Below are 27,903 nucleotides of genomic sequence, written 5' to 3' on the forward strand. Positions count from 1 at the left end.
ACAGGTCTGGACAGGATAACCGCCTCTCTCTGCTGTGAAATTGTTGACACTTAACTTTTACCATAGTACTTAGAAGTAATGGGAAAAGGAGTGAGTTGGAGGCACAGGTGGTGCAGCGGTTTAACAATGGGAATCGGAGTAGAATAAAAATCCCAAAACCTTGGGAAAAATGGGCATAGCCAGGGAAGCTTTGGTTCAGAGATGGCTAGTGCAGTGGCTCACAATCTTTCCTGACTACTGTACCCCTTTCAGGAGTCAGATTTATCCTGAGTACCCCTAAGTTTCACCTCATTTAAAAGCTACTTGCTTACAAAATCAGACATGAAAATTCAGAAGTGTCACAGGACACTATTACTGAAAAATTGCTAACTTTCTCATTTTTACCATATAATTATAAAATAAATCAATTGGAATATAAATATTGTACTTACATTTCAGTGTATAGTACATACAGCAGTATAGACAAGTCATTGTATGAAATTTTAGTTTGTACTGACTTGCTAGTGCTTTTTACATAGCCTGTTATAAAACCAGGCAAATATCTAGATGAGTTGATGTACCCCTGGAAGACCTCTGCATACATCCAGGGGTATGCGTATCCCTGGTTGACAACCACTGAGCCAGTGAACTTAATACTGTATTGAAATTGTTCTTTATTTAGGATAACCTTTCTGTGTTTGTTTGCTTGTATTGGTTGCATATTCCTTTCCCCATGGCAGAAGGGACTAACACATTCTAGTACGCTGACTGATTTGGAGCAATTTTCTTTCTTTGAAGTGTTTTAAGCAACCTTAACTACAAGCATCACTGACTATAATAAACTGATGCAGCCACAGGATCTCTGATACAAACTCTTCCTTAAAGCCCCCTTTTAAGAACCCTTGCATTCTCCTCTTCACCAAAAATCTTTCTTCATTTTCCCTTTCCTTGACTATTGAGCCATGTCTTGTCTAGTGGTTTTGATTTGTCTTTTGGGGAATATCTTCACTGCAGACTTATCTAGCTTTTAGCCCAAACTCCCCTACTGTCCACCCGCGCACACCTTTTTAACCTGGGTTTGGAAGCACTTTAAGCCCAGGCTAGCTGACCCGACTAGGGATATAGGTTAGAGTGTGGCTTCCACTTGGGAAGCAAGAATGCAGAATAAAAAGCTTGAGTGCTGATGGTCCTCCAGTGCTTTCCCACAATTCCCCCTGAGTGACAGACAAATTCTCCTAGTATTGACACAAGTGACTGTGAAAGAATTGTCAAGCATATCAGCACAAAGAACCATGGGAAATGCCCCCAGACAAGCACAGGGCAGAAATGGTGAGGACTCGGGTAGGGCTTTGTACTATGACTGCTCACACCTGGCCTAGGCTAATTCAGGTGCTCAATTCTGGCTGCTGATCACTTGGGCTAACTCTGCAGGGAAGGTACTGTTAGACAGAAAATCTCTGGGGCAGGGTATGTGTCTTGCACTGTTCGCAAAGTGCTGTGTAATCTGATTTACTAAAAAGTATTGTGTGTTTAAATTAGACGTTGGCTTACTCAGCTTGTTGTTTTGTATTTGCCACAGGGCAAGACACAAAATGGTAGACGCTACTCTGAAGAACTTACAGTTTAAGAGAGACTCTCAGACAGGTTGAACTGAGAGAAATAGTGGTGGGAGTTGCTATTGTCTTCCCCTCATCCAACATGACGCTATTTGTGCACACTCTTGTGGAGTTCTAACAGCCTGATAATTTAGCAGATTCTTAATTAGTAGTTTTAACATTTCTATTTAAATGAATTAACACATTTCAGTTACTACACCAGCTGTGTGTTTCATGATCAACTTCAATCTGTCTACAGCAATGTTTAACAGGGGCAGGCAGAAAGTGAAGGCTGCACCATACCCTTCTCTCTCAGGCTGTGTTATTTATGCCTCTGGCCCAGCCCATATCATATGAATGCTTCCTCTCCTCTCTTTATTGCCATCCTGCTAATGAGTTCTCCTTTTGGAAGTGGGAAGAGAAGATAGTTTTAAGCATCCATGATCACCTTTGATACCTTATTTTAACAAAGTTTCAGCCTTCATATATGAAGGCATGTATGAAGTAAGCATATTACAAATGCAGTGATGAGATTAATTCCCTTTACTTCATCTCTTTATCAGTGATATCCTCAGCACAAAGCTACAGAATATAACAAAAGCTGCTACTCAATATATTGTGAGATTCCCCCTCCACCCCTAAAAGCAAATTTTGTGTGTATGTAAAAAAGCATTAAACACCAGGAAAGATAGTGACTGCAAATTTGTATTGTTCTAAATACTTCTGCTGTATTTACTACATTTCATAAAAACAAGTACAGTATATGCATCACACATCCCTTTAGATTTTGTCCCTGATATTCTGGTTTGAGTTATCTGTTTGATTGTGTTGACACAAGACCATAGCTTGAAGCCTTTAAACTTACAGTAAACTCACTTTGATGAAATAGTAAGAGCACTTAGCTACCATAAAAAGAAAAGGAGTACTTGTGGCACCTTAGAGACTAACAAATTTATTTGAGCATAAGGTTTCGTGAGCTACAGCTCACTTCATCGGATGCATCCGATGAAGTGAGCTGTAGCTCACGAAAGCTTATGCTCAAATAAATTTGTTAGTCTCTAAGGTGCCACAAGTACTCCTTTTCTTTTTGCGGATACAGACTAACACGGCTGCTACTCTGAAACTTAGCTACCATGTTTCAGAATGTGCAGTTTGAAATAAATTGCATGAATATCTCTGGATTCAGCCTGAGGACTGCGAGCCAAAGGGGCTGTTTAATTGCAGTGTAGACTTTTGGGCACAGGCTGTAGCCTGAGCTCTGGGACCCTCCCACATTGCAGAGTCTTATAGCCTGGGCCCCAGCCTGAGCCTGAATGTCTACACTGCAATTCAACAGCCCCTTAGCGTGAGCCCGCCTGAGCTGACACAGGGAAGCTATGCTTGTCTAGTGTAAATATCAACCAATTTATTATTAACTTATTAAACTTTTTTGCTATTTTGGTTAGTGAATCTTATTAATGTAAAATCTCTCTTTCTACAAAATGTAATTACAAGTTAACACCGTTATTTCTGGTGTGGCTTCCTCTCATTGCAGAATCTGAAAGGCTTCGAGTCTCATGATATTTCTGTCCTCACAAGCAATTCTTGTTCCACGTTTAAGAAGCCCTGTGAAACAGTCCCTTAAATCAAATGGTTAAAATATTGAATTTTGAAGGAAAAAAGCCTCTCTTTATTCCTAACAAAGACAAATGCATTATCTAAGAAAAATTATCACCTTTCAGAATAAAAATTAAGGAAATAAACTAAAACATTAATATAGAGTTTAGCTGAGAAATACATACTATCTACTTCTAACAAAAAGAACCTCAAACTGTAGATTTAAAAAAAAAAACACTTGAAAGATGGAAGATTGATAAGGCTATTTGTAGAATCATAACTCCCTTCTTTTCCTGTATCCCACCCACAGTCTTACAGTGAATAGGTATATAACAAGTATTAAAATAACCTTAGAAACTTTTCACATTACTGAATAACAAAGAAAACATTCTAAATCCCTACACATGCTGAGTCTCAATTCTCTTCCCTTGGGAAGAAGTAGGGCTTCTTAATATTTAGAGATGAAGCATGCTATATATCCTCCAGTGACTGAACTGGGCATATTTTTAGTTCTTGATGTGGGTCACTGGTGTCTTGTGCTCTTCTGCTTGAGGATGTATGGTATGTTTCAGCCTTGACAAGGAACTTGTTCAGTTGTTTGTTACCGCCTAAACATTTTGAAATGCAGGGTGTGTATGTAAAGGGCAGGGTGATATAAAATCTGTGGGATATTTTTAGTAACAGCACTGAAATTCTAGCAGGGTAAAACCTAGCTTCACAGTAGGCTGTGATATAACATGTAGTTTAATAATCTAATGTCTGTTAAACTGTGCTGATCTAGATATCTAAAAGTAGTCATCTGCTTGGCCATCTAGGGATGTATGGTTCAGTTCCCAGTCCTCTTTACGCTGGGCTAGTAAATGCTGTGCATATTTATGAATTCTATACAAAACCACAAAGTGTAGGGTTAGATGGGTTTCTAGGTGTTGGGGATGAGAGCTTGCATGCCAAACTGAAGCTTCAAGAGAATTTAATTTTTATAGTGCGAACTATAGCTCTGCTAATGGACCCCTAATTAAATGTACAAACATAAGAATGGCCATATTGGGTCAGACCAAATGTCCGTCCAGCACAGTATCCTGTCTACTGACAGTGGCCAATGCCGGGTGCCCCAGAGGGAGTGAACCTAACAGGTAATGATCAGGTGATCTCTCGCCTGCCATCCGTCTCTACCCTCTGACAAACAGAGGCTAGGGACACCATTCCTTACCCATTCTGGCTAATAGCCATTAATGGACTTAACCTCCATGAATTTATCTAGTTCTCTTTTAAACCCTGTTATAGTGCTAGCCTTCACAACCTCCTCAGGCAAGGAGTTCCACAGGTTGACTGTGCGCTGAGTGAAGAAGAACTTCCTTTTGTTTGTTTTAAATCTGCTGCGCATTCATTTCATTTGGTGGCCCCTAGTTCTTATATTATGGGAACAAGTAAATAATTTTTCCTTATTCACTTTCTCTACACCACTCATGATTTTATATACCTCTGTCATATCCCCCCTTAGTCTCCTCTTTTCCATGCTGAAAAGTCCTAGCCTCTTTAATCTCTCCTCATATGGGACCTGTTCTAAACCCCTAATCATTTTAGTTGCCCTTTTCTGAACCTTTTCTAATGCCAGTATAAAGGCATGACTTAAAATAACTTGTTAAGTAAGTTTTAAACTAGGGTGCCATACCTAAATCCATAATAAGACACCAAAGACTTATTTCCCCCTCAGCCCCCAAGAGGTGCTAACATTTTCACATCTTGCAAAGCATGTTGCTAGATAGGCTGCACAGTATGACTGTTTATCCAGCAACAGAGTCAACTGTAGTCTAGTATGTACTGTTTTGTTTTGTTTTGTATACTATTTTTATTTCCTTAAACATTTTATGACTAGCAATATGTTTGTAAAGAAACATTCCTAACTAAATGATGATATGACAACTTGAACTTTTCTGCATGATTATGTTAGTGACATTTTGTGCTTTGACTTAAAAAAAAAAAATTCAGGAGATATTTTGGAATTTATATTACAGCAGTTCATAGTATCTGTGCTAAACTAAAAGGATATTTATAAGCAGGACACATGTTCTCTCTCCTGCTTGTCAGACTCTTTTGTTGAAAGATTCATATCTATCCACTTTTTGATGCAAGGATAAATTTAAATGAATTGCAAGAGGTGATCGTTTCATAAAGTTCAGTGCTTGAATTGGACAGGTATACTGCTCACCTTTCTATTCTGTTGAGAGTCTCATTCCATTTCTATCACTGTGATACAAATACCTAAACTTCTTGCCTTAGCTACAAACCTGCCTGTGTCATACTACTTATTTCTGTGATGGCATGTGTGAAAAAGAACTAATGAAAAAGCTGGCAGCATTAATGCTGCTTTGAGCAGTTTGAGTTGCTGCATCCCTATGCCCTTGCTTTCTTCCTACATAGCACAAGAATTAGGATGGACCTCCGAGAACTTCTTGCTAGCACAAGAGCTTAGATGTTGCTGAGATGTGCAGCCCTTTCAGTTCCTCCTCTGTGGTCCACAAAGCCTGGAGTATCATACTTACAGCATCCAGTAAGCTGCAATTCATGGAGTGCAGCTTGTACAAAGCAAGTTATTTTCAGAAGATGAACTAAGATTGTTTAAAGGAAAGGAGGGGTAAGGAGTGGGAGATCTCAGAGAATTTTCTTAAATGCAGAGGAGCAATGATGCCCTGCACCTTTAAGCTGGGTGTGGGGGGTATTTGGCTGGCTGGCTGAGTGAGGGGACCAGTGCTTCATAGCTGGAGGGGGGGGTATGAAAACTACTGCAAAAAGGGGGAGTGTGGTCACTGACTCATCCCCTGGGAATGCAGGGTTTAAAAAGAGGCTGTTCGGTGCCTCGAGCCTTCCTTTTTACATGGACCAAGGCTGAAGCAGGGCCCACCCTCCCTCCCTTTTACGTGGTAAAATACCAGGTTTGGTCAACACCTGCTGTGGGCATTACGCTAACTGCCCCCTTTTTTAGGGGGGCTGGGAAGGAATGTTTCCCTTACCACCAGATTGGCTTGGGTGCAGTTGGGTTTTTTTGCCTTCCCCACAGTGGGTTCGGGGGGGCTCTGTACATGCATGGCATGATGGGTGATAGGCCATATGTCGCAACTCATTTAAGTGGCAGATGTTCAGTGCAGGTACTCCGTAGGAAAGGTATACAGTCCCTGGATAAATGGCTTGGAAAAGGGCTTAAAAAGAGCTGTTCATTAAAGGAAGGAATTGGGGGGCGGTTGGAGACTCCTATGATTAGTATGGCAGGGAGCCAAACCTGCCTCTCCCCACCTCCCCCTTCTGATAGCCTACCTTAACCCTCCTACAAGCGGCAGGGTGGATGGTAAGGTCCCAGCAACGGATTTTTTGGAGGGACCTGGAGGGAAAAAGAGGGGGAGCTGGTGGAAGCCCACCAGGTAATTATGGAATAAACATGGGATTACCTGCTCTGTACACTGTTATCTGCCAGGTAGTCCCAGACATCTAATAATAAAGTTGTGGCCTGATTAAGCCCATGCCAAATGTCTCCTGTCCTTCTTTCAGCATAGCCAGACAATCACAATCTGGAAGGGAGAGTAAATGAGCAGAGAATCTGACAGATACTTTGTTGGCTTGGTCCTTTTTCTCACATACCAACATTTCTTTACTGCTACAAGTACTGTGTAAGAATATAGTAGTTTAGTGTCAATTCTCTTGTGGTGAATTGTAAACTATATCAACAAAACTCAGAAGCCTGTGTCTATCTGATGGGGTCCCTGGGGTGCAACCTGGACTGTGGGATTACCTAGACATCTAAAGCCACCAGCTTGGGCTGTGTCTCGCACTGTGATGCTGATGTCAAGTTACACGTCTCCGACAGACACTTGACTTCCACAGGCAGTGACACACCCAACTGAGTTACATGATTAATCTCCTAGCCACTTATGAACCATCAATAGAAAGGGTTCAGCCAATTTCCCACCAAATCCCCAGCCTGGCACCCCAGAACTGTACCATCTTGCATTGCTCAAGGCTCCCGTGGGCAATGTAAACTAACTGATAAGTTCATCACTTCTTCATAGGAAAGTGGACATGCATCAGCCTTTGTAATCTGATCTGTGATTACCCAAGCACTTCAACCAAACACACAGTTTTTAGGTAAAATATAAAAGATTTATTAACTACAGAAAGATTTTAAGTGATTATAAGTAGCAGGCATAACAGTCAAAGTTGGTTACCTAGGAAAAAGGTTAATTCACAGTCTAAATTCTAACTTAAACAGACTAAGCAAGATTTGAATCAGTCTCACCCTAACTGATGGTACAAGCATCTTACAGTTCCTCAAGACAGACTAGACTCTCTTACAGCCTGGGACCAATCTTCCTACTTCAAATTCTTTGTCTTCCAGACCATCTTCCAGGCATTGAGATGGCAAGGGGTGGGTGGGGGCAGGCACAGTGATGATGTCACTGTCCCTCTTTTATACTTTCTTCCAGTTGCTAGAAAGATCCTTGCTGTGACCTGGGTTAGTCTGCCCTCATTGCATACATGTCTTCTCTGAGAAGTGTCTGGGATAGTTGATTTTTCTTGATGGTCCGTTAATGCTGTCTGGCCCGCCTTTGTTGCAACTGACAGGTTGGCTGTGGGTATTTCCAAACCTCACAACATATTTCAGTAGCACATAAAGTAATACTTCATAACTTTATATAAAATGATGTACAATCCAACAGGATATTAAGGTTCAACAGATCAAGACTTTTTGAATACCTCACCAGGCATATTTTGTACAAAACACATAATAATCTTATGACAATTTTGAATATGTGGGTTTTAGGGTGCTACTTTGAGGTACAGAGTATCACAGTATTCAAAAGTGAAAAAAACCTAATTGCTTTGCCAGCACCTTCCATGTTTCAGTGCCAAACCAAAAGTTTTTAAATCTATTACTCATAAAGTCTCAGGGAAGTTTAGCCTTCAGGTGGATTACTGTCATTCTGATTACATGTAGTTGATTAACCTGGTGTCCTGGTAGTTTATGCACATTTAGCTTGTAAACTCATGTTTTTAGAAACTGTCAAGAGTGAAAAATACATGGGTTGATTTTCTTTACTCCCACATGCATGCAAGTAACTGGCAGCAGAGTTCATTTTAAATTTATTAATCAGAATAAGCAAGGTGCAGTAAGTTGTCCTTTATCCACTACATATTCATTAAAGTAAGAGGTTTTACAAGTGTGTATTTCTTATCCTATTTCTTACTTTATAGTATAGTACCTGGTTCTAGGAAAGGCCTAGGAAGGCTACACAGAATCAATGTGTCCTGTTCAGTGTAAAATACTTGAATTAAGTCACACTTATAGTGATTTTAAACTTTAATATTCCCCTTCAAAGTATTAAAGTTCACAAAACACATTATTTCCACAGTGTATCATGGTTGTGCATATTGCAGGTTAGATTAAAAAATATTGTTACCTAAAACACTGAGCTAATGGAAAAGCTTATAGACTGCAAGAATTTTTGTTTATCCTTGGAAGATCATGAACAATAAACTTGAACATACTTTCTAGAAGTTGAATGCTGAAAATTAATCCACCACATACTTTACAAACACTGGGTACAATCAATCGTGTGTCCTGAATTCAGGGGATTCCTCAACTGGCAAGAGCTAGCATAAGCTTCTCTACAGAGTCACTTATCCCTCTGCCCCACATACAAGGCTATGCGGGGGGCATGCAGAGGGAGGGGAAGAACACATGGCACTTCATCTGATCCCTGACCAGTGCACCACTCCATACTGGACCACTGCAGCTGGGGTAGATTAGGTCAGCCCTTTGTTGATCTAAGCTACGTCAGGCATCATTTTGGCCGCAGTGGCACAGAATTGGAGGGGAGGAGGAAAGTCATTCTGCTCAGCCCTTTTGGCATTTAGTTGCAGCTGAGGATTAAGTTCATTAATTGCATCTTACAACACCACTCTGAGGTAAGTAGGTGGTAGTATGCCATTTTTCATAGAGTCCAAAGTCAGAAGGGGCCATTGTGACAATGTGGTCTGATCTCTGGTATAATAGGCCATAGGACTTCCCTAAAATAGTTCCTAGAGCATAGATTTTAGAAAAAACATACAATCTTTACTTAAAAATTGTCCGTGATGGAGAATCCACTATGACCCTTGGTAAATTACTCTCATTATTGAAAATGTTCACTTTGTTTCCAATCTGAATTTGTCTAGCTTTATCTTTCAGCCATTGAATCATGTTGTACCTTTCTCTGCTTGACTGAAGAGCCCATGATTAATTATTTGCTTCCCATGTGGGTACTTTTAGACTGTAATCAAATCACCCCTTAACCTTCTCTTTGTTAAGCTAACTAGACCCAATAAGCTCAATCTATCACTAAAAAGTATGTTTTCTAATCTTTTAATCATTCTTGTGGCCCATCTGTGAACCCTCTCCAACTTATCAACCTCCTTCCTGAATTGTGAACACCAGAACTGGTGGTCACATCAGTGCAAAATACAGAGGTAAAACAACCTCTCTACTCCTAATTGAGATTCCCCTGTTTATGCATCCTAGAATTGCATCAGCCCCTTTTGGCCATTAGCATCGCACTGGGAGTTCAGCTGGTTATACACTGATGCCCAAGTCCTTTTCAGAGTCACTGCTTTCCAGGATAGTGTCTCCCATTGTGTAAGTATGGCCTACATTCTTTGTTCCTAGATGTATACATTTACATTTAACCATTACTGAAACATATTGGTTGCTTGTGCCCAGTTCACCAAGCAATCCAGAATGCTCTTTATCAGTGACCTATCCTCTTAATTATTAACATTTTTTTAGCTTTTATGGTTTCTTACAGGTCATTGATGAAAATCCTAAATAGCCATAGGTCCAACAACAAATCCCACTAGAAACACATTCGATAGATGATGATTCCCAGTTTACAATTACATTTTGAGATGTAATTTAATATAGTCTTAGTTTTAAATCAAAATGTCATGCCGTACCAAGTCAAATGCCTAAAAAGTGTATTACTTTGGTATAACTTACGTTGCTCAGGGCTGTGAATTATCCACACCCTGGAGTGATGTAAGTTATACTGACCGAAGTGCAGGTGTAGACAGCACTATGTCAGTGGGAGAACATCTCCTGCCAACATAGCTACTACCTCTTGCGGAGGCAAGAGTTAAGCCAACAGGAGTGCTCTCCCCCATTGGCTTGGAGCATCTTCACCAGAAGCATCAGTGAAGCTGCACCACTGTGAATGATGTAATGTAGACATAGCCACAGTATACTATATCAACACTATTACCTTTATCAACCAAACTTGTAATATCAAAAACAATATCAAGGTAGTTTGACAGGATATATTTTCTATAAACCCATGTTGATTGGCATTAATTATGTTACTCTTCTTTCATGCTTTATTAATTGAGTCTCATGCCAATCACTCCATTATTTTACCTAGGATCGATTTCAGACGGAGAAGCCTATAATTACTGGGTCATCCCATTTATTCTTTTTTTAAAGTGGCACAACAGTAGCTTTCTGCCTTTTTTTGTGGAACTTCCCTGGTGTTCCAAGATGATTGAATATCAACATTAATGGTCCAGCGAGCTCCTCAGCCAGCTCTTTTAAAATTCTTGGATGCGAGTTATGTGGATCTGCTGATTTCGAAAATGTCTACTTGAATAGCTGTTGCTTAACATCCTCCTGAGATGTTACAGAGTAGAAAATGTTATCATATATAACTACATCTGTTTTTTCCTCCAAATATGGAACAGAAATATTTATTGAACACTACTACCTTTTCTGCATTATTATTGATAATTCTACCATTTCCACCCACTACTGAATCAATATCATTAAGATTCTTTTTGTTCCTAATATGCTTTAAAAAGTCCATATTGTCCTTTATCTGTGCTGGCCATAGATTTCTCCTTGTCTCTTTGCTTTCCTTGTCAATAAGGGTAAGGAATAGGAGTCAGATATTTAGATACTTGTTGAAAGACACAAGAGACTAGCGTTCCAATTTAGGAATTCCTGGCTCTGTCCTGTGATAACACCTTGAGGCCAACCCCCTCTTTACATATAATATGAAAACTACTAATAATCTGAACACAACTCTGATAAACGGCTAGTCATCCATCTTGTTTATCAAGATTCTTTTATAGATTTCTTCCCCCACCCTGCTTATTAATTTAAATGTGTCTCTATCATATGGTACTATTGCAAAATGCAGCTCCAAGTACTGTCCTAAATTAAATCCAGTAACATGGGCCTTTTGATCAGTATAATTGACTTTGGGTGTATGCAAACAAATATTTATACTTTTTAAACACCTTATTTGTGGCTGAAATATGCCGTTTTGTTTTGTTTTTTACTGTATATTCCCAAGTATCTGCAAGCAGGCTTCCTGTGGAACATATAGGTGGCATGGTTTATACCGCCAAAGCTGTGGATGTACTTAGAGTATCATAAATACTGTATTAAGAAATAGCATATTTTTAGTGGGTAATATGATCCCACTGGCCTATTTGCCTGTCTGAGTATATTACAAAAGTCCCATTGACTTCTATAGTTTTAAAGTAAAAATGTTTTCATTATAACCCTCTTCTCTCTTCCCCCATCCCACACTTGTTACTTTCCCATACCTTTTAGAATGAAATTGTCTATGCTTGATTTCTTCCCAGAGGTGAAATATATGGAAGATTTGAGCTAATCCTGTTCATTTGTTTGTTGCTATGTGATATGGTGAAAGGAGTGTTTTTGTTTTGTTCCTGCTGTTAAAATTTGTAACCACTGTGTTTTGGGGGAATAACTCAAATTTCTGCATCTTGAAACTACCCACTTCGCATGTACCTCTGTGCTGTGACTAATGAATAATGCTTGATTAGTAAAGTTCTAGAGGCAGACAATATGTTATATGTTTGGGTAATTGAGGGAGCTGGCCCTGATTGCAGGCTTTAAAGCCTGCGGGCTGGCTAGCTCCCCTGGTCCTGGACTGAAACCGTGGGGTCCTCAAGAAAGAGTGCCTGCTGAAAGCATTCCTGAAGAGCAAAGTGTCCCTTATGCTTTATTCATGTAGCTCTTCGAAGCATGGCAGATTTTTAGTCCTGCAGTTGTTTTTACTTGACATACCAGAACTCTAAGCAACCCAGAACTGAATGCCTGCTCAGGAGAGCTTTCCAAATTCTGCAAAGAGACCACTCTGTCACTCCCACCCAATTGCACATTTCCTGAATTTCAGGTGCTTCATTGTGAAATCTTAGCATCACTTTGCCTTTTTTTCTTTGTGTTGAGTAGAAATTAAAGAAATTTTGGCACTAACTCCCCATCCAGTTGAATATGTGGTACTTTAACATAAATCAACACTGGTTCATAGTTCTTAGGGTGGTGTGTTCCTTTATGAAAGTTGTAAATTGGAAAAAGAAACTTACTTGAGTTCAGTAGGTCTAATTCTGTGTTTGCTTGCATTACAGTTAACTGGAATGGCAGACGATCCCAATCTATGGGTTGGAAGATTACATTCTCTTTTCTGTTGTCCGGTGGAAACTGTTTGTTTTTTTGTTTTTTTTTCAAACTCCAAGTACTTTAACTAGACTGCTTTCCCCCCCAAACGGCTATTTTTAAGAGTCCCCGAATTCTAAAGATGTGACAACTTGTGTTTCTGCTAATGTTAAAAAGCTGTTTGCCCCAGCTGAATAACAGAATCTCACTGCATTTCAGTATACATATAAAACGTAAGAAACTGTTACATAAGGTGAACATATGCTTCCCACCCAGCGTGACTAAACTCGAAAGAAAGCAAGTCTGTTTCAATGTAAATAAGCTCTGGATTTCCTTCTCTCTCCCACCACCCCCCATCATAGTGACAACTAATCAGGGAGCCATAACTGTAAACTGGATGATATTTTTCCAGTTTAAGTTCAGTTCATAAATGTAAGTTGATGTTAATGTAATTAGCATGTTTCCTTATGTTTAAAAGCCACAAGATAAGTCAAAATAAGACAGTAGTTCCAGCCTCTCTTATTTAGAGACCTCTCTTTGTAACAAATTGGAGCATGAGCCCACTCCCTTATTTCAAACCCTGATACAAGTGTTCTATCTAGCTTTTTTGGTTTGCCTATATCTTTCTATTCTCTTGTATCCTTCATTTGCTTTTTCTTTTTTTATGGATTTTTTTTATTGTGCTTTGTTTCTCAGTCCTGTTTATTCTTTTCCGTCCCTCTTTACAGTACTTTCCTCCCTCTTTCTCTGTTTGTTTCATGGTGCTCCTCTTCCTTGCTCTTGTTCTACTGTACATCTCTACTCCCTAGTGCTGCCACCTGTTTCCCTGTCCATCCATGCTGCTCGCTTCCATATTAGGGGCTTTCTTCCCCTTCTCCATATTTTAGCTGAGGGGTCTGTTCGCCCAACCTCACTACTGCTGCTTGTTTAACACCTTCCCTTACATAGTGCTGCTTCCTGGCTCTTACCACAGAGATTGCAGAGAGCAGCTACTAACACAGTACTGTATAGCAAAGCCTCAGCAGCAGCAGAAACACAGCAGAAGCAGGAATAACTGTGTGGCCAGCAATCCCCTGGACAGAGCAGAGAGACAGGTGCACCCTTGGAAGGGTGTAGCATCTTCCCTCATTCTTGAGATATGTAGCATTGAAATTCCTGCTTGTGGGTGACCAAAGCATAGATTATATTTCTCACCACAGGTTGGGAATCTGCTATTAGTATCCCATTGAATTATCTTGGGATGTGGCTTACTTTGATGATTCAGGCAAAATGAAATACTGAATTCTAATATTTCCATGAAAGTCAGCATTTGTGGTGTTCATTTCATGTCATCTTTATAGTTTTTGTGAAACTGGAGTCCTACATGAAGCAGCCGAAATTGCTTTTCCTTTTTTGCATATAACATCCCACCAAAAATTAACTGCATTTGAATTTTGTGTTTGACCTTTAGTCTTAAGTTCTCTCACAATTAAGCCTCATAGTTGTATAAAATCGTGTATAAACACCAATGCTGACCTGAGGTGACTTGAGTACAATGGAATTAGTAAAGTGCACTTTACTAGGATTGCAGAATATCTTTCAAATTTCAAGTAGTATCAAACCTTAATGTTGTTAAAGTGCAGTTACGGTATGAAAAGTGACTCCCTAAAAATAAGTTTATAGGTTCCATTTGTCTCAGTGTCTTTCAGATCCATTTTTTTTCAGTGGCACCAGTAAAAAGATGGCTTTCTAACTGCCTGCTCTGCAGCATTAACATGGGATCTGAAAGTTAAAGCGTTATTCTCTCTTGCTGGGCCACCTGTTCAAGATGTTGTGCTTAGAATTTTGTTCGTTCATTTTGGTGTAAGAGTGGGATTCTACTCTGCCTTTAATCTCATATATATGAATTTACCCTGCGGTATAAACAGGAGTAAAAAGCAGCATCAACTTTTTTTAGCTAGAAAACTACACCGATGTGACATGAAATAGACACGCAGTAAGTCTATTCAGTAAGCTGCTGTTTTTACTTTGTCAGCTTTCTAACCATAAAGAGGCATAAAACTTAAGACCATAAGGGACCACTACATAATCTAGCCTGACCTCCTTTACATCACAAGCTACCAGCACCGTCCAGCCACCCCCACACTAAACCCAGCAACCAAAATTAGACCCCCAGGAGACTAAGCTATTGTGTGCCACAGGCACAGAATAGAAGATACTGAGCGGCACCAATGGCAGAGAATTAAATGAGAGGCACAGAGACTATCCTGACAAATGGCCCATGCCCCATGCTGCCGATGAAGATGAACCCACAAGACTACTGCCAGTCTGAGGTGGGGTTAAAATTCCTTCCTGGCCCCACATGGTCTAGATAATACTTAGTCCTACCATGAGTGCAGGGGACTGGACTGGATGACCTCTCGAGTCCCTTCCAGTCCTATGATTCTATGAGATTTTACAAACCAAAGCACTGAACCAGAAGGGACAAACAGGGCTACTGATCTCTGCCCCCACCCCTGCAAACAACCCATCATGCAATCACAAGCTTGTCAAGCTCTCTTAAAACTAGACAAGTTGTTTGTCCCCACAACTCCTATTGGAGGCTGGTTCAGAGCCATAGAGAGAGAACTTGCATAATAAACTATACTGCTATCTTTGAGTTCCAGTAATTATTTCTTACAACCTTGTTTACTGATTTTTATTTATTTAAGGAAAGGTGTTGATCTAATCACATAATGTCCTTAGTTGCTACACATATTACCTGAACAGATGGATCCCATTCTATTATAGCATCACTGCTGTTCCTGCTCCTATATTTTAAGGAGATGCTGTCAAGCTTGCTGTTGGTTTCGGTCACTTTCACTTATTGTTAATAACCCCATAGAAACTTGGATAAAAATCAATTAAAAACTTATTTTAATGTATTTTATTTGTGTAAGAATTTAAAATGGCTACTAGCTATTTGGAAAGACATTTCTTGGCTGTGGTGCACTAGCATGATGACATTCTAATGCTCCACAATCTTATAAGAACAGCGATACTGGGTCAGACCATTGGTCCATTTGGCCCAGCATCCTGTCTTCTGTCAGTGGCCAGTACCAGGTGCTTCAGAGGAAACGAACAGAACAGGTAATCATCAAGTGATCCTTCCGCTGTTGCCCCTTCCCAGCTTTTGGCAAACTAAGGGCTATGGCCCCTTCAGCGTATGGTTTTGCATCACTGTCCATCCTGGATAATAGCCCATCAATGGACCTGTCCTCAATGAATTTATCTAGTTCTTTGTGAACACTGTTATACCCTGGCAAAGAGTTCCAGGGGTTGACTGTGCGCTGTGTGAAGAAGTCTTTTGTTCGTTTAAACTTGCTGCTTATTCATTTCATTTGCTGACCCCTAGTTCTTGTGTTATGAGAAGGAGTAAATAACACTTCCTTATTTACTTTCTCCACACCAGTCATGATTTTATAGCTCTCTATAATATCCCCCCTTAGTAATCTCTCTTCCAAGCTGAAAAGTCCCAGTCTTATTAATCTCTTCTCGTATGGTAGCTGTTCCGTACCCATAATCATTTTTGTTGCCAGAGTCTGTACCTCGTCCAATTCCAGTATCTTTTTTTTGAGATGAGGCTACCAGATCTGCATGCAGTAATCAAGATATGGGCATACCATGGACTTATATAGAGGCAATATGATATTTTCTGTCATCTTATCTATCCCTTTTTTGATTCTCAATATTCTCTTCACTTTTTTGACTGCCACTGCACATTGAGTGTACATTTTCAGAGAAGTATCCACCATGACTCCAAGATCTTTCTTGAGTGGTAACAGATAATTTAGACCCCATCATTTTGTACATATAGTTGAGATTATGTTCTCCAATGTGCATTACTTTACATTTATCAACATTGAATTTTGTCTGCCATTTTGTTGCCCAGTCACCCAGTTTTGTGAGATTCCTTTAACTCTTTGCAGTCTGCTTTGGACATAACTATCTTGAGTAGTTTATATCATCTGCAAATTTTGCCACCTCACTGTTTTACCCCTTTTTCTAGATCATTTATGAATATGTTGAATAGTACTGGTTCAAATACAGACCCTTCAGGGATACCACTATTTACCTCTCTCGATTCTGAAAATGGACTGTTTATTCCTACCCTTTGTTTCCTGTCTTTAATCAGTTACTGATCCATGAGGGGACTTTCCCTCTTATCCCATGAGAGCTTACTTTGCTTAAGAGACTTTGAGGGACCTTGTCAAAGGCTTTCTGAAAATCCAAGTACACTATATCAACTGGACCCCCTTGTCCACATGCTTGTTGACCCCCATCAAAGAATTCTAGTAGATTGGTGAGGCATGATATCCCTTTACAAAAATCATGTTGACTCTTCCCAACAAACCATATGCATCTATGTATCTGATAATTCTGTTCTTTACTATATTTTCAAGCAATTTGCCTGGTACTGAAGTTTAGGCTTACCTACCTGTAATTGCTAGGATCGCTTTTGGAGCCTTTTGAAAAAAAAATGGCATCACATTAGCTATCCAGTCATCTGGTACAGAAGCTGATTTAAATGATAGGTTACATAACACAGTTAAAAGAAAAGGAGTACTTGTGGCACCTTAGAGACTAACCAATTTATTTGAGCATAAGCTTTCGTGAGCTACAGCTCACTTCACATTTGAGTTCTTTGAGAACTCTTGGGTGAACGCCATCTGGTCCTGGTGATTTATTACTTATTACTGTTCAATTTATCAATTTGTTCCCAAACCTCCTCTAATGACACCTCAATCTGGGACAGTTCCTTAGATTTGTCACCTCAAAAGAATGGCTCAAGTTTGGGAATCTCCCTTACATTCTCAGTTGTGAAGACCGTTGCAAAGAATTCATTTAGTTTCTCCACAATGGCCTTATCTTCTTTGAGTGCTCCTTTCGCATCTTGATCGTCCAGTGGCCCCACTGGCTGTTTAGCAGGCTTCCTGCTTCTGATGTCCTAAAAATTTATTTTGCTGTTACTTTTTAATTCTCTGTCTTGAGCAAATATTGTCTAGCATCTTCAGAATTCATTTTGTTGTGTACACAACTTTTCTCCTCTCCCAATCTGACCAGCAACTTTGGCTTATCTGTTTGGCAGCAAGACCCAATTTTTTTTCTCTGACCCCTTCCTTCCTTGCTTATCGGCACATTCTGATCCCACTTAACATTTTATTTGGAACATCCAGTACTTTCTGATTCTTCTCTTCTGATTTTGGTATGCCCACTCATTGAAAAGGTGCCACCTTTGTTTAACTTCTAAATCCACCCTTATCACTCCAAATCCCCCAGGGTAACTGCTCGTTCTTTCACAGCAGCTCAGTAATCCCCATGCTTTTCTCGGACTCCCTAGGCCTTTAAACAATTCCTAGTTTAGTTGTCTAGCCTCTCAGCTACTCCTATCTCAGTGACATTCCCCAAACAGAGTGCCTCATGGTTACTCTCCTTCCAGCTGTTGTACTTTTCAGGGTAATGGGGTCCTTTTTTGCCCCTTCTGGCTGTGAAGCATTCTGCAGGTCAATGTACAGTGTGTGTTCTCCATTTCACTGAGGCTTCTGAGGCCCCATTCAGTTTATAAAATCACTGAAGGCAAAGGTATGCTCTGAGTTTCGATAAATTTGCCTTCCTGTCTAAGGTTACATAAATTTGTAGGCCAGAACAAACTGACAGTGCACCTTAAGAGGCAGCCTCAATCTGGCACCTGTGTGTGTGCACTGGGTGGAGGGGAGAGAGCATGAGAGCCTTTCCTCACGGTGAACCCACTCAAGAGGCAGCTATAATTTCACTGCTTGTACAGCCAGCAGTGCACTCAGTTCAAGGCTGTGTGTGTGGGGGCAGGGTTGTGACTATGGCCCTGCCTCTTCTCCAGTGTGCAGTGGAGCTGAACACTTTTTATCATGGGGGTGCTGAAAGCCAGCTAAGGAAACTGTAAAGCAGTGTTCCCCCAAACTTTACTTTGTGCCCCTCCTACCCCCCGAGATCCATGGCTCTGGAAGGGGGGGGCATGGATAGGAGTAAGGGTGCCGAGGCTCGGGCCATAGTTGGGGGTGTGCCTGAGGCTAGCAGCCAGGGCCTAGAGCTGTGGGTGCTGCAGCACCTCCCTCATCCTTAGTTCCTGTGCCTATACCAGTGTGCCACTCTGTCCCCTGATTCCACCCTCTGCATAAGGGGAACAGCCTACACTTGGAGGAATTATGTTTCTGGTTCCATGGGCCTCCATGTCCAGTGAGGCTTGGGGTCTATGTCATATGGTATAATACAATACTGTCTACATGTTAAATGTTATACAGGCATTTTCCTGAAATGAAACTTGAATTTATCCATTCATAAATACGCTAAGATATACTGGAGTCTAAGGACCTACCAAAACTGAAGTTCACTCATTAAACAGTGCTTTGTATTGGAAGCTACTGATACTTCTGGTTGTTTTTTGTTTTGTTTTTGTTTTTTGTTTTGGATGGGGGGGTGGGAAGGGGTTTTTATAATTTAAATTATTGAGCTCTTTCCCCCAGGGAGAGCAAAAAGGGGGAAAGGATGTTTTAAGGTGGTACTGAGTTGATGAAATGGCTGTTTTACAGACTGTGCAAAGTCTGACCTAGTACTTTAAGTACAGAAACTTTGAACGACAGGGCTATATTAGTTTATGAATTAAGTAACATTAGCCTCCCGTCTCCTGTAACCCTTTCTACCATGTTGAGTTGTGAAGTGTGTGCAAAGGGAAATTCTTCTGTTGATATCTTAATGAGAGAAAATTTCCTGTAAATTGCCTGTTGATTATGAAGTAGAAAATGAAATAATGAATTGTGCAATCTTTACAGTTGTATATTGGTTACCCTGTCTTTATCAGGCAGTTGGTCTGTAGCAGGTGCAATGAGTGCGTACGGTACCACTTCTAGATTTTATAGTTTCACACTATAAAAAAAAAAAATTTTGCTGCTTCCTTGATCATGCAGTTTGGTTTCTCTCTCTCTCTCTCTCAAGAGCCTGCTCAGCAACCAAACCCAGATTTCAGGTGCCGTATTCCACAATCATTCTGTAGTCTGTAATCATAGAAACAGAATGTTCCTCCTCTTATTCCTCCATTGCCAACAGTTTCTGGGTGGGTGAATGTCAGTAGCTGGAGCTATTTTTAAAGGCGAGAGGTGAGGCTTGTCGTGCAAAGCTAGAAAGAGGGCGTTTGTTTGCAGAGCAGAACTGACATCAAAGTGCAGATTGCTGCCTACTGGCTAGCCACTTGCCTTATACCAGGTTATCTTTAATGTGTGTGTCAGTCACAAAAATTACAAGCTAGCCCAGAATGTATATGAAATATTGCTAGTATTTATGATCTGGAAGACTGCTGCTTTTTTTTTTTTTTTAATTTCCATGAGCTGGACTTTGAAACTTGGGCATTCATACTAATCAACTTGAAGTACCTGCTCAGTGCTGCTTAACTAAGCAATCACTTTCCACTTCTCTTCACAGGATAATATAAATGTTTTTCTGAAAGCTTGTGAAAATATTGGATTGAAAGAAGCTCAGCTCTTTCATCCTGGGGATCTTCAGGATTTGTCCAGTCGAGTTACTGTCAAGTAAGTTTTTTTTTCACCTAATGTTTTTAAAGTTAGCTAATATGTTTTACAGTCAGAGTTTTAAAAAATGTTTGACCAGAAAATTCTTGCTTAAAACAGGTTGCAACAGAGCAGTTTTGAAGCAGTGTAGCTCAGAATGGTCTTAGCTTTGTTAAAGTCTGTTAAAGTTAGGTCTGATATAATTAGTGCAAATATTTCCTATAATGAACCTTACTTTGTAATTTAAAATTAGTATTTTAAAACCAACCAGTATATTGGTTTGCTAATTAATATTTAGTGTTTAAAGATGTGAAGCAGAAACTGCTCTGTTAAAATTTAATTTTAGAATAAATAAACTCTGTAGGTGAATTGTGTGCTATAATAACCAGAAGGTGCTAAAAATAGATTCTAAAAAATTTATTTCTTGATTTATTTGTTTAAATTTTGAAATCAGTAGTTTAAAAAAATCTCAAGGATTAGACTAGTAATTTGTGGCATTCAGATGAGTTGCTGTGGGGTATGAGTATTGTATTTCTGAAGTACCACACTTCTCTCCACTCAGAATATCATTCAAAGATTTGTTACTGAACATCACACTTCAGAGTGGGGAGAGAAACAGGAACTAAGTACAATGTATTGAGACCACTAGATGTTGGATTACACTCAGAGTAATTGTTCTGTTTACAGATGACAATATTTTCCCATGAAATAGGCATGTTTGTTCTCGCAATATAACTCATTGCATCCCATAATTTTAGGACTCATGCTTTTCTCATTTGAATGGGAGTTCTGTTAACTTCAGTGAGAATAGCATAGAGCCCTTAATAAGCTGCCAAGAACTTGGTAGTTAACAGGTGTTACTAAGGTAAATATGGCATGCAGCAAATTTTTCCTTGGGCTATTTAGCTTTGTAGTGGTTGGCACTTTTGTTCAGTTGTTCAGCCCCAGTAGGGGAAGGGGGACAGTGGGTGGGGACAGAAACAGACTATCTTAAATTCTAGGATACTTACTGAATACACATGTCCTTTGATTTTGTACAATTGTTTGAGTTGGTAGGAACACTTTTCTTCTTCTTATCTCTCTCCCCCTTCCCGCCCCCCCCCCCTTTGGTAAAGGTGATGAGGGGAAAAAATGTGAAACAACCCAGCTTTTTCAATCTGGAAGATTCTCGTATAGGTTGCTCGCATGGGAATATGCGGAAATGTTCTTCATGTCCGTTGCAAAATGAAACTTAATTCAGGATTAAACTCTTATGCTTATGACAGCAAGATACTTCTAAAATATTTGATTTATTTGGCCTGATGATTTAGCTGTTGATGATTGAGCTGCTGAGTTTCAAAATGTTGGCATTCTTGACTTTATGCAGTACAAGGAGCTAAGATGTTTGGAAACTCTGCCTTACTGTAATTATTCACAAAAGTCTCCAAATCCCTATTTTAGTCTAGATTGACTTTAAATATAGCTAAGAGTAATTTAAAATGGTGTGTGATTAGTCAGTCTTCAGAAAAGTAAATTCTGACAATCTGAAACCTGAGGGAGGTCACATAGTAAGTTAACAAACTTCTGTGCAAGGTATGTTGTCCAACTTGTCTGAGTACTAACCACAAGTCACAAAAGTAGCAGGTGTGCCTGGGTGGTGGTGGTCAGTCATGAAATGAAAGAAGACTTGTCTATCTCATTTACATACTTATATAGCACCCATTACTATCTGTGATACCTGAGCATCTCAGTCTTTAATGTATTTATTCTCAAACACCCCTGTGTGATAGGGCAGTAGTGTTATCCCCATTTTACATATGGGGAACTGAGGCACAGAGTGGCTAAGTGCCTTGTCCAAAGTCTTTCAGGAAATCTGTCAGTTTTCGCCAACAAGGTTAGTAATGACTGGGACCTCTAACATAGTGAACACCAGTGAAAAAGAGGTAGGGTCTTAGGATAAAATTGGGAAAGAACAAGTTTAAAATTATTTAAACAATTTTAGATGTCTTCAAGTCACCAGGGCCTGATGAAATACCTCCTCAGTCAGCTCCTTGAGAGTTACAGGACGTATCTGAGCCATTAGCGATTATCTTCAAAAACGCATGGAAGACAGGAGAGATTCCAGAGGACTGGAAGAGGGCAAATATGGTGCCCATCTATAAAAAGGGAAATATAGAGAACCCAGGGAATTACACACCAATCAGCTTAACTTTGGTACCCAAAAATGGAGTAAATAATCAAGCAATCAGTTTGCAAACATATTAAAGATATGGAAATGGGCAACAGGAAATGGATCACTAGATTACCTGTTCTGTTCATTCCCTCTGGGGCAACTGGCATTGGCCACTGTCGGAAGACAGGATATTGGGCTTGTTGGACCTTTGATCTGACCCAGTATGGCCGTTCTTATGTTCTTAAAGTGATAAGTAACAGTCAGCATGGACTTGTCAAAAACAAATCATGGCAAACCAAGTTAATAGCTTGCTTTGACAGAGTAACAGGCCTTATGGATGCGGGGTAGAGGGGGGAAGCAATAGATGTGATGCATCTTGACTTTAGTATGGTATTTGATACTGTCTAGCACAGGGGTTCTCAAGACACATTTTTTGGTGGCCTCAGAGTGTGGCCAACAACTTTTGCTGGTGGCCACTCTCACACTTTTTCCTAAAATACTTAATTTGCTTTAGGAAGAACAATTAAATGTGCACATTTACACTTCCAAATCATTGTAATTTATTTATTGCTAGCTAGTAAGTCTGCTGTGAAAAGTGATATCAACAAGCATACAAATATCGCTTGTCACAGCAGACTTACTCAGGCCTGTCAAGCCTTTGGGACAAATTAAGCCCTGGATGGTGAGGTTGCGGGGGGGCTTGAGCCAAAGCCCGGTGGCCAGAGCCTGCTTCCCTGCTGCCTCGCCACCCCAGGGCTGAAGCCCAAAGCCTGAACCCCACCAGCCCTGGGAAGGTGGGGAACTCACTGGCTGCCTGGTCCTCCAGCATTGTGCCCCAGGTGTCTCCACAGGGGGAGTAGGGCCCAACCACTGCTGACAGCACCAGCAGTCAACATCAAGGCAGTGCATCCAGGAGCAACAGGGAGGGACCACTACTTTGCCCCCTCCCACTCCCCCAATAACAGTCTAGGGGGCTGTGGCCGCAAAAAAAAGCCCCTGCTGGCAGCATTTGAGAAATGCTGGGCTAGCATGACCCTCTCATAGACAAACTAGGGAAATACAACCTAGAGGAGCTACTATAAGGTGGGTGCGTAATACTCTCTAGAACTGTTTTCAAACCAGTTATCAGTGGTTCACAGTCAAGCTGGAAGGGCCTATTGAGTGGGATCCCAAAAGGATCAGTCCTGTGTCCGGTTCTGTTCAATAGCTTCATCAGTGATTTAGATAATGGCATAGAGAGTACACTTATAAAATTTGCGGATGATATCATGTGCTTTGGAGGATAGGATTAAAATTCAAATGTATCTGGACAGACTGGAGAAATGGTCTGAAGTAAATAGGAGGAAATTCAATAAGGAGAAATGCAAAGTACTCCACTTATGGAGGAACAATTGCACACATACAAAATGGGAAATGACTGCCTAGGAAGGACATTAGAAAAAAACTTCCTAACTGTCAGGGTAGTTAAGCACTGGAATAAATTACCTAGGGAGATTGTGGAATCTCCATCATTTGAGATATTTAAGAACAGGTTAGACAAACACCTGTCAGGAATGGTCTAGTTTTTATTTATTCCTGCCATAACTGCAGTGGACTGGACCAGATGACCTCTTAAGGTCCCTTCCAGGTGTATGATTCTATGACTTGAGCCCAGATCACCCAAGTCCTAGACTAATTCCCTAACCACTTGTCTATCCTTCCTTTTAATTGGCTTTGAGAACTTTTCCTTTAACACCCTTAGTTCCTCTACTAATTCCCAGAGAAATAAAAGTGGGATCAAATATGGGTGTGTCATATAGTAATGTAAAATAGTATCTTAAACCCACCACACAACAGGGCCCCATTTATTCAATTATTAGGAAAAGCAGGTTTAAACATTGATCATTTTTATGGTTCATGTGTACGAATATACAGAAAAATTAGAGCAGAATGAAAATACTTGCATACCATACCGTCATGCTTTTTTAATTTGTTTGAATATAAGTTCAACTTTCTGTGTAACCTGTATCATATGATAGCTCCATAATATGTCTAAAATGCCATGACATTTCAGTTTGACCACATTGTAAAGGAGTAAATTGAATATCCTGGCAAATTTTGGCACACACAAAACTTGTGTTAGGAGAGAGTGAGTGAGTGGTCATTTCCTGCTAAACTTCTGGTAGAGCTTTACACTAGGATAACTCTTCATCAGAAAGTTGATTGAATGTCATGTAATCACCCTGGAGGCAAGGCTGTCTCTTGCAGAGAGTTCCCAGATAACATATTAAGGTTGTCAGCGGATTAACAGTATGTGCTGAAAAAGTGACTCTCTAAATCGTCTTTTAAAAAAACATTAGAAACATTACATACTAGTTTCAGAGTAGCAGCCGTGTTAGTCTGTATCCGTAAAAAGAAAAGGAGTACTTGTGGCATCTTAGAGACGAACAAATTTATTAGAGCATAAGCTTTTGTGAGCTACAGCTCACTTCATTTCTTATTACATACAAGTGATAGGTTTCTGACATATACAGATGAAATTATATACAATATATATACTTGCCTCAAATTGGTACAGTGTGTCGTGTTAGGAACTTTGATGCTGTTTCTCATATACCATATAAGGTGAGCTTGTTCCAAATTAGTATGCATTTTGTTTTGATGCTAATGCATTATTCCTTGTTTACAGTAGTGTTTTGTATAAAGTTAATGGTGGGGTGGTGGTGTTGTCATAAAGAGACAAAGATTTTGTTTTCAGTAGAACCTCAAAGATACAAACACCAGAGTTACCGATTTATCAGTCAACCAGACACCATGTGGAACCTGAAGTAATCAATCAGTCAGCAGTGGAGACAAAAACAAAACCGCAAGTACTGGAAGGCTTTAGGGCTTCAGACATGGAGGGTTTGGACTGCTGCTGCAGGGTGGGTGGGGGATCCAGTTGTGGGGAGGTCGGCTCAGGGCTTCCGATCCTCAGTAGCATCAGGGCTTTAGAATTGGGGGAGTGCTGAGGCTCAGGGCTTCAGTCCCTCAGCTCTGTTCATGGGTTCTACCCCGTAGGGTTACCAGGGCTTGGTGCTTCAGGTCTGTGGTTCCATTCTCCACTTCAGTCACTCTGGAGTCATTGGGTCTTTAGCTACGAGGGGAATACCAGTTTCAGCCCCAGCTCTCCCCATGTAGCTAAAGTCTCGAACCACTGCGTGTCCTCCCCTGCAGCTGCAATCAGGAACAGAGCCATGGGGAACCCTGAGTTCTGGCGACATCCCCCCCCTCCCCCCCAACAGGGCAGAAGCTGGAAACGGAGCTGTGGGGCTGAAGCTCTACTACTGCCCCCAGGTCTAAAGCCCTGAGCCCTGGTGCTTTCATGGGGCAGAAGCCCTGAGCCCCCTGTCCGGAGCCCTGACACCCTGAAAGTCAGAAGCCCTGATGACACTGCTCCCCACCCCCGACCCCGTCCGGAAACCTATTGTTCAGAGTTGCAAAACGTTTCAGAGATACGAACAACCTCCATTCCCAAGGTGTCTGCAACTCTGAGCTTCTACTGTATGCTGACTTCATAAAGAATTTTTGTATCCTCTACTTCTGTTCAAGGCCTCCTAAAATCCCCAAACAAATTTATTTTTCTCTGCTTTCACCTGAGGCTAGTTGCCCACATTTAAATCAGCTGCAATTGGGTGTACAGCGTGGTATTAGTGTATGCCTATAGCACAGTGCATTTAAACATCTGAGTAATGTACCTAAGTTGTATTAGTGCACTGTTGTTAGAGATTTGGTTTCAAACACCAAGGTTCTCGAGTGCTGCAACATCATAGGCATTGACACTTTTATAGTGAAATTGCAGCTGAGATGGCATGGTCCTCTGGTCCATATGTCTGACAGTAGAACACTGAAGGCCATCTTTTATGGAGAACTGCAGATTGGAACTTGTTTTAGGGGTAGATCAAGAAAATGTTACAGGGACCTCTCAAAGTCACTCTCTAATCTTGCAATGTTGAACTCAACACCAGGGAGTTCTTGGCACATGACAAGATCTAATGGCAGCAGTTTTGCAACCTTGGACTGAAAGATTTTGAGAGCTCACTGATTGCTGCAATCATAAAGCTAAAAGCAACACACATTCATCTGCAATTGTCTTCATCTGTGACATTTGAAAACAAGGCTGCAGGTCCAGAATTAGTCTTTGGTCTTATCTTAGGACCCACAATAAGCGACTGTAGCTTATATGCTGAACTCAACTAAAGACTCAGTTGTTGTTAGAGTATGTGTCTTATACTATTAAAAATAGATTAGAACAATTGTTTCTTAACTGTAAGCTCTTCAGGGCAGGAACTTTCTTCTTGTGTGTGAGGGACAGTACTTAGCACATTGGTGAATTACAAATTATTAGAATATAAATGATCATACACCGAACAATACTTAATTTACATTATGCCAGAAAAAATTGGCTTTTAAAGGAAGAGGAGTTCACTTCCAACACAACAGGTATTAGAAACACCTTAAGACAGATGGAGTTTTACTTTTGTGTGGATTCAAGACAACATTGCTATGGAGGGTCCTATCTTGATAGAAGCCATACCAAGATATAGCGATTGATATAAACAAACTGATGATCTTCAGTAATGTGGCTGCAACTGTGTCGTTGAGACTTTATTAATGTCTGTTAAAAACCAAAAAAGCCCACAATTCTAATCAGATCGTGTTCTTTGAGCCACATGTCAAAATCCAGGCTTGAATATGCAATAATCACTGCAGAGTTGTTATATTGGTGTGTTTAAAGGTGTGCTTAAAAGTTAATTTACTCCCACTTCTATTGAGTCTTTCCTCATCTCACAGTTGAGATTGGTAGCTGTAATTTGAAATTCCTGCTGTAAATATTTGTTGTATTTGCCATAGAGCTAAATAGAACTCTTAATTTTCTAGTGTTTTTTATTCTCTTTGATAACTAGTTTATGCTTTTAAAGCAGTTGCTTTAACTTTTTGTTAAAGATGGAAGTTTGTGGAAAAAGTGCAGGTTGCATTATCCAAATTCTGGTATTTATATGTATAGAAGATTGCAAATCTCTTCATACCACGGCAGTTAAGTGACTAGAAGAGCAGTAGTGTGACATGGGAAATATATTGGCATGAATGACTTTCTGTCAGTGAAGATGGGAACAGGGCTTAGTGTCTGATATATTTATGGCTCAGTTTTTCTGTAAATCTCTAGAAATTATTGGCTATTGGTGTAGTATAGCAATGTGTCATGTCTAAAATAAATGATCCTGGTGGCACTGTCCATCATACAGCATCCCAAAGAGTTGTGTGCATTTCTTCTCACTTCATGGTTGGCTATCTCTGTTCATTCTCTTCAGGGTATGTAATTTATTTCCACAATTTTTTAGCCTAAACATTTATTATACTTAGAACTAAATGAGATGGTATTATTCTTAAACCCACCAACTTCTCAATGGTTTTTAATTTGAAATAGCATGGAGTTGCCTTTCTGATTCATTTGGGTCTCTTCAGTTATATTAGCTTGAGTGTAACATGGGCTCAGTGACTTTCATTTAGCAACACAATTAC

At 40.2% G+C, this 27,903-nt stretch overlaps 1 protein-coding gene across 5 annotated transcripts in view; it reads left to right on the forward strand.

The window, feature by feature from the left end:
- LMO7 (LIM domain 7) overlaps positions 1-27,903 on the forward strand; it is a 172,176-nt gene that overhangs the window by 64,674 nt on the left and 79,599 nt on the right. For all 5 annotated transcript variants that reach the window (XM_084652454.1, XM_084652450.1, XM_084652452.1 and 2 more), the window contains exon 4: positions 20,125-20,231. In XM_084652454.1, the coding sequence (XP_084508580.1) occupies positions 20,125-20,231 (107 nt within the window). The remainder of the gene's footprint in view (positions 1-20,124; positions 20,232-27,903) is intronic.

This window comes from Lepidochelys olivacea, assembly GCF_965140295.1.
Source record: "Lepidochelys olivacea isolate rLepOli2 genome assembly, chromosome: 1".
Taxonomy (NCBI): Eukaryota; Metazoa; Chordata; order Testudines; family Cheloniidae; genus Lepidochelys; species Lepidochelys olivacea.